Below are 9,216 nucleotides of genomic sequence, written 5' to 3'. Positions count from 1 at the left end.
TCTTTTACTTTCTTTTCACTTCATTCCATTTCAAACTTACTTTGTTTTTTCTGTAAATTGAATTGTGTGCCGATTCATCCACAATTGTTGATTAGCTTATTCGCTCGATCACTTATTTCATGTATTTATTTGAATCATTGTATCTTCAACTGTCAGTTAGGGTTTAGGACTTATATCCGATTCAATTGAATTGAATTGTGTGCCTTTCACATTAGATTGAATAAGCTATATTCGTGTGTTCTGATGATATACCGTTTGCTTGATTTTTGGAATTTAGGAGAAACTTGCTGCTGCAAAGGAAAACGACGGTCGAGAAATCTGTGTGTTCGAGACGACACAAGCAACAATTTCTCAAGCATCTAACAACACCTCGGACACTGGTATGAAAGTAACTAAAAAGTAAATTAGTATGTGCATTCTTCTATGTGATTGATTAAGTTTGGTTTATTGTGTTTCACAGAGGAACCGGATGACTTGGAATTCACCGCAGAAGACTATTACCGCATCTTGGCTACTAAAAAGGAAGATAAGTACTTGAAGACAAAGAAGATCCGAGATGCAGAAGCAGCAGCTAGGAGGTCAACAATCACCAAGGTATTTTGTAACTTGTTACAAGTATGCTTAACTTGCATTTGATATAATTTTTTTATATTTATATAGGCTGTGGTTCGTGTAAGGTTCCCAGATAACCACACATTAGAAGCAACATTTCATCCATCCGAGACGATGCAAAGCCTAATTGATCTTCTTGTGAAAGTTGTGGCTCGACCTGACCTCCCTTTTTACATATGTGAGAATACAATAGCAATTACTTAAGTATATACGTATAAAATAAATATATATATATATATATTAGTCAAGTCTTGGTAATTTTTCAGATACCACTCCTCCGAAGAAGCAAATTAAAGACTTCTCTCAAGACTTGTATTCTGCTGGTTTTGCTCCTGGTGCAATTGTATATTTTTCATATGATCTACCAAAAGGTATGATAATATTGTTCATATGATTGTTTATTTTTCATTGAGGATAATATATTATTTGATGGTGTGTTTCTATGTTCAGGTGTTGAGGCCCCACAAGGCCCGTTTCTTAAAGAGGATGTGATGTCTTTGAAGGGTCTAGAATTTGTGCCTGTGCAGAAGGTTGATCAGGATCCTGCGCAACCTGCTTTGGAACCTGTTGTGGCTGCTGCCACATCATCACAAAAGCCTGCTGGCGAGAAGAAAAAGATGGTGAAGCCGAAGTGGTTGAAAATGTGACATATCAAAAGAAATTACAGATACGTTATCGGTTTCATGCTGTCAATTTGTTTCTGTGTAGATATTGTGACGTCTTTGATCTTTGAATACTTGTTTCATTAGATCACTTGTGATTTGCTCTTAAAGTTGAACAATTCATCAAAGCATATCTTGTGGGTTGTGAATGCTTTCTCAAATTGATTTGTGAATGCTTAGATTTTCACCATGGGTGAATTAAACATGTCTCGTTTATTGGAGTGTGTTTTATATTCATGTAAAATCTTTCCCTTCATATGAAATCTTTTCAAGACCTATATGATATAAATTAAGAAACATGTCTTGTTTATTAGAGTGCGTTTTATATTCATGTAAAATCTTTCCCTCCATATGAAATCTTTTCAAGACCTATATGATATAAATTAAGTCGTGAAGACGTTTAATTCGTAAGGAGAAAACTTTATTTGTGCAATCTAGTCTAGGAGTTAGAATTGTCAATTGCTACTAAACACAGATTATGCAACACGTATCTAGAAAGCTAAAATTTAAACCTCACTAACCATGGATAACCCTTGAGGGTGCCTAGGGCTGTAAACAATCAAGCTTTACGCCAAACGGTTCATAAACTGTTTGCTCTGCGTTTGGTTCCTTTACAACTCTAAGGGTACCTGATCATGGCTAGTGGTTTTTCTAGTAATGCGTTTCAAAATAACTTCCTTTTAGGTTCAAATCCCTTTCTGAATATGCTGGTGGCGTTGCTGATGTTACTACCATTACTCATATTAAGAAATGCCTATTTGACATAATATGAGGGGAGTAAAATATCATCATTCTTGTCACTGTATTGTAGGACAATTCTAACCTTTGTGAGGTTGATGGTGATTGGCTTGTAAAAACATCTCAAATTATTATATTTCTTTTTTCCTATTTTTTTCTTTTTTTATCTTTTTATTTAAATATATTGCTTAGTTTTTAGTAATATGCTATATTTGACATTTAATATTTTTCGGTGTACATTTTGATAATATATATATATTTTTTAGAACGGCGACTTTTTATATTTAGGCTACCACGCCCTCCAAATTTGGAGAGCCCCAATGCCCCACTCTGGCCAGACTATGTTGTCTTAACCGGGCTCACGCTGGCTTCAAAGTTTGGCTTGGGCGTTCCCCCGGGAAACCATACCGCCGACTGCCACTTGACAGCCGTTGTGCCACCACAAGAGTAGAACTCTCTGGCGTAACACACGGTGGGACAAAAACCCGGGTGGGCTCAGGATTCGAACTGGCAACCTTTGCACAAGGCTTAGTTCAAATCCATCATTGCCAATATCCACCCAAATATGGCACAAGTGGGATTCGAACTTGAGTCTCCACTGGAGAACCCAAGCCTCCTATCACTAGGTCACAAGTGAGGGATTTTTGATAATATATATAGTAGAAGGAAATTGATATATTTATTAAAAATAACGTATATCTGGATATAGTAAGATTAAAATAATAGTTTATTTTAAATGTATCTCATTTTCAATAACTTTTATATTAATAAAAAATAATTAAATAAAAATATTATGTATTTAATTTTCTTAAGGATGTTAAAATTAAATATCATCACAGAAAAACTGAATTACATGTAAAAAAAAAGAATGAAAAATTAATTATTTGAGATGAATTTGCTTCTTATGGGTTAGGCCAACAAACTTACGTTGGTCATTGGATTTGCTCATAAGAAAAGTTTCACAAAGCTAGCATTTCCAATCCCATTTTTATTTTTAAAATTTAAAGAAATCACCTAAAAACAAAACTCCTCATTTTATTTAGTGGTATTTAAAAATCAGAAATTCTAAATCTTCATGCTAATGGAGGTAAAAAAGAAGACTTGACATTATAATATTTAAAAAGGTGACCTTGTAGAATAAATGGCGCCAAGTGTCATATTCTTGTATTCTAAAATCCGACATTCAAAAGTGAGTATGTCATATCCTTGTCACTCATGTGCTCATTTGGCGCTATATAGTAAAATCACGCCATTACGTTTACCACATTTGCTCATACTACATATTCATGGCTTTGACAACTTCATTCAACCTAACAGTAACAATCACTGTAATCAACTAGCATTTTTGTTTAAACACAAATAAATGAACATTAAAGTTTGACATGTCTATGGGTTAATTAATTTTGTATAGACATCTTACAATAACTGACATATTCGATCACTCAAGCTTTGGGAAGTTTTTATACTTTATACAAAAAAAGACCCATGATAAGAAATTTAGTTGGAAGGACCAAACAGAGGTATTAATTAATTAATAATTATATAGTTGAGGGTTTAAAATGACATTTGTCGTTAAAAGTAGTTATCTGTTAAGCGTGGAGGCTTGAGATCTCAAATCCGTTAAATCTATCTCATCTCTCCGATCAACGTTATTATCATATATTGATCCAAATTCTCAACATCTTCATTTCAAATCGTGCATGTTGTGTTGTGATCACTAGGTAATAATTATACAACAAAATAATGTTGTTACATTTGAACATATATTTATTAAATATTAATAATTAATTGTTTGTTCACAGGAAGAAACCTGGTTGGTATACATATATACATGAGTTGCAACTAGCTAGTTGTTCATCTTCTAAGATTTATCAATGGGTGATTATCAACCGGAAACCGGTTGTCTTTCGATTATTGTGCTCGGTGCTTCTGGTGATCTTGCCAAAAAGAAGACCTTTCCTGCACTCTTTCATCTCCATCGTCAAGGATTCATTGAGTCACATGATGTCCATATTCTTGGCTATGCTAGGACCAAAATGTCAGATGACGATTTGAGAGACCGTCTTCGTGGGTATGCATGCTTTTTCATTACTCGTCTACCATTATCTTATATGGGCCGGCCTATGGCTCCACTTGTAGCCCAAGTTATGCTCTTTTTATGATCAACCCCCTTCTGCCTCATTTTCCCCCGTGTGGCTAGCCCAAGTATGAGTACTCGGCTAACTCTTGGATCAACTCCTTATATTTATTAGGCAAATCAGATAATAATTCGTACCAACAATTTAACCAATGACACTCCTGACTTTCACCTGCGTTGCTAAAGGCAATCACATTAACATAATCATCAGTATGTATTATTAAGTGTAAATCTATGATGATTATGAGTTTAGGATTCCTCTTGGCAAATAAAGTGATAGTTAGGAATGTGATTGGTCAAATTATCAGTGTGTATTATTATCGGCTGATTGATCGGATCCTTAAAATCCAATTTACCTATTTCTTAAACATTAGAAAAGTTACTTTCCAAATATTAAACATTGCTTTTGGCTGGCAGGTATTGTTTTGTGTCCTTAATCCAATAGTCAAGTTTTAAATGGTACTTACACGTTTGGATCACAATGTCTAAGGTATAACATTATTCACTTCTCAAGTCACTGGCTGCAGATACTTGGCACCAAGCAAAGGCGGTGAAGAAACACATGAGGAAGATGTATCCAAGTTCCTTCCACTGGTAAACACAGGACTCACCTTTATATTGTCATTTCCAAGGCTTTGAAAACGCTACAATCTCTCTCTCTTAATCTTGGTTGTTTGTGTAGATCAAATATGTAAGTGGCCCGTATGATGCTGACGAGGGATTTCTGTCATTGGATGAGGCAATATCCACATATGAAAAGTCAAAAGACGATAATGGAGCATCATCCAGGAGACTCTTCTACTTTGCTCTTCCTCCGTCCGTATATCCACCCATTTGCAAAATGATTAAGAAGTTCTGTATGAACAAATGTATGCACGCACCCTACTCGAACTTTGTGTTTCTTAAATAAACGCATTAGTTGTGCACAAATAGAACTTTTAGGTAGACCCAAATTAGCTTAAAATTAAACTTTCATTGTGAGCTACAAACTAATCAAATATGTTAGCTTGTCTGTTCCCTATACTAAACAATCATGTGTTTCTGGTGATAATTTAGAGCAAAAAGGTGGACTTGTTACGAGTTTAAGTACCGATTTAACTAATTTTTTAAGAACACCATATTATTTCTCCAGCTACGGGTGGTTGGACACGAATTGTGGTTGAGAAGCCTTTCGGCAAGGACCTGGATTCATCTGAAGCATTGAGTCAACAGATAGGAGAGTTGTTTGATGAATCACAGATCTATCGAATCGATCACTACTTGGGAAAAGAGCTGGTGCAGAACTTGGTAAGAAAGATAAGACGAACTATTTAATGTTTTATTTTTGTAATTTGTGTTAATTTCATAAAAAATGTTATAACAAAATTTGTTCTAATTTCAGGTGAACAATTTTTCTTACTCTAGAACATTAAATTATTTTCATGTTGACTTTTTAATATGGACCAAAATTGTTATATTTACATACAAGTAACCCTCTTAAGCTTTTTACAAGTTAGTCTGAATTTTGTTTGGAAATGCAGCTGGTGCTTCGTTTTGCGAATCGATTATTCATGCCACTATGGAACCATGACAACATTTCAAATGTACAGGTGAGGGTTTCTTCTTGAACTATGTTACTTCCATATGCTTTATATGTAGTGTAGACTGTAACATACTAAAATATCAATCTCAATATAACATATATTTTGCCTTCGCAGTTTCTTGTTAGGAAATATGGATATACTTAACTTCATATGCTTATTTCTCTTATATATCTTCCTATATATGCTCTTCCAGATTGTATTTAAAGAGGATTTTGGAACTGAAGGTCGTGGTGGCTATTTTGACGAATACGGGTAGTTTCCTTCGTACTAAAATATCTTCAACTGTTTTGCACAACTGATTCAGAAAAAATATTTGCAATTTTCATGAGTATTTACCACATATGAAGATTACCCTTGCGGTTACTGATTGACATGTTGATTTGTTTGTCAGAATTATTAGGGACATCCTTCAGAATCATTTACTGCAGGTAAAAGGAAAATAACTTATTATTATGATTGAATGCAGTTATTTTATATTCATACACGCATTCATTTAATCAATGATAAAAACTTGGCATTTCAACATACTTTATGATATAATAGTTACAAAGTTTGTTTGGAGTGAAGGTGCTTTGCCTGGTTGCAATGGAGAAGCCTGTTTCTTTAAAGCCTGAGCATATTCGAGATGAGAAACTGAAGGTGTTTGACTTGAATTTCTTTAAACGGGCCGGTGGGTTATATGGGAACTGAGGTTTGGTTAATAATAGGTCGGGTCAGGCCAACATACAAGCACATCTTTTATTAATCTTTTTGAATATTGTAAATGAATAATATGCCTACATCAATTACATAAACTATGCTAATATATAGGAATACTTCTTTTCAAAAAAAAGTGTTAGGAATATAAGCTTAACTTTTGTGAACCTGATTGCAGGTTCTCCAGTCGATTCTCCCGATTAAGGACGATGAAGTAGTGATTGGACAATATGAAGGATATAGAGATGATCCCACCGTTCCTATAGATTCAAACACTCCCACTTTTGCAACTTTGGTTATAAGAATTCACAATGAAAGATGGGAAGGTGTTATAAGATGTTGAAATTTTTATTTGTGCTAAAGCTAGTGCCATCATAAAGTGCTAGAATTAACATCATATAATTCGTTTTGAAGGCGTTCCATTTATACTGAAGGCTGGAAAATCAATGAAGTCAAAAAAGGCTGAAATTAGAGTACAATTTAAGGATGTTCCTGCTGATATATTCAAGCGTATGCTAATCTTTGTTTGGATTTGGTTTAATGAAATCAAGAACATTTAGTTTGTGAAACAGTTCACAGAATTTGATTCTGACATGTTAGTTGAGCACGTTTCTGAATTAGAACTTGTTTTTTCAGCAAAGAGCAAAGGGAGGAACGAGTTTGTCATTCGACTGCAACCTTCAGAAGCCATTTACATGAAGCTAACAGTAAGCATTTGTGTTTGTTTTTCAGCTTCGCGGTATGCTTGTTCTCACATTTACACAAATATTTCAAATATTTTTTTCTATTGGTGAAACGTTTTAAAAAAACGCCGGTAAATTGGTGGTTTTTAGATTGGACTGTAAATCTGGGTTAGTCGTTATCTATGATAACGACAACAAAGAAATTCACTTTGCAAGATTTGTCATTTTGCTGCTGTAAGTCGCTATCTCAGATGAGACTGGCTTTTGAAAAGGACAAAAAGTCGTCATCTTATAGCGACTTTACAGAATCCGTCTTTTTGCTGTTAAAGTCGCTATCTCAGATTGAATTCACTTTTGCAAAAGGACAAAAGGCTGTCACCCAATAGCCACTTTAACAACAAAAAGACACCGGTCTAATCTAGTTAGATTAGCATACTCCAAGAATCTAAAGTTATGAGTTTTCTTCTCTCCTTTTGACACGGTTCAATTTAGCTAAATGTTTACTAAACACTTAATATGATCTCAAATGAAGGTCAAGGAACCCGGGCTGGAGATGAAAACTGCTCAGAGCGAACTAGACTTATCATATCGACAAAGATATCAAGACGTCATCATTCCAGAGGCATATGAGCGCCTGATTCTTGACACGTATGCATAATTGTGCATGTCTAATATCTTACTGGCTATGAAAATATGCATGATTTTTCATTTTTGCAGAATACGAGGCGATCAACAACATTTTGTTCGTCGAGACGAGCTGAAGGTATATATAATATTTACTTTATCATAACGCATGCATTGCTGAATGCAACTATTAATATTAATACTAATATTAAATGAGATCAGGCTGCTTGGGAAATCTTTACTCCACTGTTGCACAAAATAGACAAGAATGAAATTCATTCACTTCCATACAAGCCAGGGAGCCGAGGCCCGGACCAAGCAGATAAGTTATCTGAAAAGGTTGGATACATTCAAACCCATGGCTACATTTGGATCCCACCAACGCTGAGTAAGGGCTAGATTATGTCTCCTGCAAGGCTGCACCACCATGGGCATGTGGTTCTTTTGGAATAAGATCATTGGCTTGATCTAGTTAAATAAGATCATAATCTTGTTACTTTCTATGCATCATGAGCGAAACGAGCTCTTGTTTCATATCCTGATATAAGTGTTCCAACATGAATAAGAGCGGCATTTATCAAACTTATGATGATGTCGTATTGTAGTCGTTTAATCTGAATTGAGTATGCATGAGTTCTAGACTACGATCTATCTAACAGTAATATCCGCACACAACAAAGATCAATGAAAAATAAGCCCTAACCAAAAGCAAATGCAAAAAGACTATATAAATATTTTAAAGAAAATAGGACATACAAGCATTTGATTCAATAAATGATCATCAAATGAGTTATAAAATCATCTAGTGTTTATAGTAATCATTATAGAGAAAGCAAATCACAAAAAGATTTTATCAGGATAATGACCATAATGTCCGTTTGGCTAATCAACATCACTAAAAATTTCATTTGAGCAACTTCTTCTCACAATGTCTATACTTAAACCCGTCGAATTTTTAATCATTTACCTGACATGATTTTTAAAATTCCCATAGAGTTCATGATTAAAAGTCAGCAGGTCGAAATGATTTAGCATGAACATTTTGAAAAAAAAATAAGTTGGTCAAGTGGACATTCAATTGATGTTGACTAGTCAAATGTGCATTTTGGTCATTATCGATGTTATAAAGCACATCAAAAGCTAATAAAGAAAAAACCATAGTAACCAAAAAGTTCATTTTAAAGAAAAATTGTTTTTCTCAATTACCTGCCCATCTAGAAGAAAAATATGTAATAATCCAAATACATTGTATCATAATATAGTTTGCTTTACCCAGTTATACTTGATAAGTTACCCATTTAAAAAAAATCTGTAACAACTCAAATACATCGTATCATAATATTGTTTGCTTTACCTAATTACCCTTGATGAATTGCCCACCGCAAACTCACGGTTTTGTTTTCCTATAGTTATCCAGACAAAAGAACGTTTCCACCCACCTTACAAGGAAGACATGGTTTTCCTAATCAACCGACAAAGGA

The 9,216-nt window shown here is 34.4% G+C and overlaps 2 protein-coding genes across 2 annotated transcripts; both read left to right on the top strand.

Moving 5' to 3' along the window:
• The first annotated feature begins 246 nt into the window (after positions 1-246).
• Positions 247-1,365, top strand: LOC143571755 (plant UBX domain-containing protein 1-like). The gene is made up of 5 exons (XM_077057097.1): positions 247-380; positions 461-594; positions 661-790; positions 879-983; positions 1,063-1,365. The coding sequence occupies exons 3-5, from the start codon at positions 727-729 to the stop codon at positions 1,257-1,259; spliced, it is 366 nt and encodes a 121-aa protein (XP_076913212.1). The 5' UTR covers positions 247-380; positions 461-594; positions 661-726; the 3' UTR covers positions 1,260-1,365.
• A 2,505-nt stretch (positions 1,366-3,870) lies between these two features.
• Positions 3,871-8,160, top strand: LOC143571754 (glucose-6-phosphate 1-dehydrogenase 6, cytoplasmic-like). The gene is made up of 14 exons (XM_077057096.1): positions 3,871-4,083; positions 4,677-4,743; positions 4,832-5,018; positions 5,282-5,436; positions 5,670-5,738; positions 5,926-5,984; positions 6,124-6,160; positions 6,300-6,371; positions 6,607-6,754; positions 6,843-6,938; positions 7,065-7,135; positions 7,644-7,759; positions 7,829-7,874; positions 7,958-8,160. Exons 1-14 carry the CDS (start codon positions 3,887-3,889, stop codon positions 8,132-8,134), a joined length of 1,497 nt encoding a protein of 498 aa, XP_076913211.1. The 5' UTR covers positions 3,871-3,886; the 3' UTR covers positions 8,135-8,160.
• The last annotated feature ends 1,056 nt before the right edge of the window (positions 8,161-9,216 follow it).

The sequence above is a fragment of the Bidens hawaiensis genome, unplaced genomic scaffold, assembly GCF_021521415.1.
Source record: "Bidens hawaiensis isolate Kalapana, Puna unplaced genomic scaffold, B.hawaiensis_p1.1 tig00025571_1, whole genome shotgun sequence".
Lineage (NCBI taxonomy): Eukaryota > Viridiplantae > Streptophyta > Magnoliopsida > Asterales > Asteraceae > Bidens > Bidens hawaiensis.
Note: the sequence above shows the minus strand (reverse complement) of the source record. Positions and strands in the feature narration are given on the sequence as shown.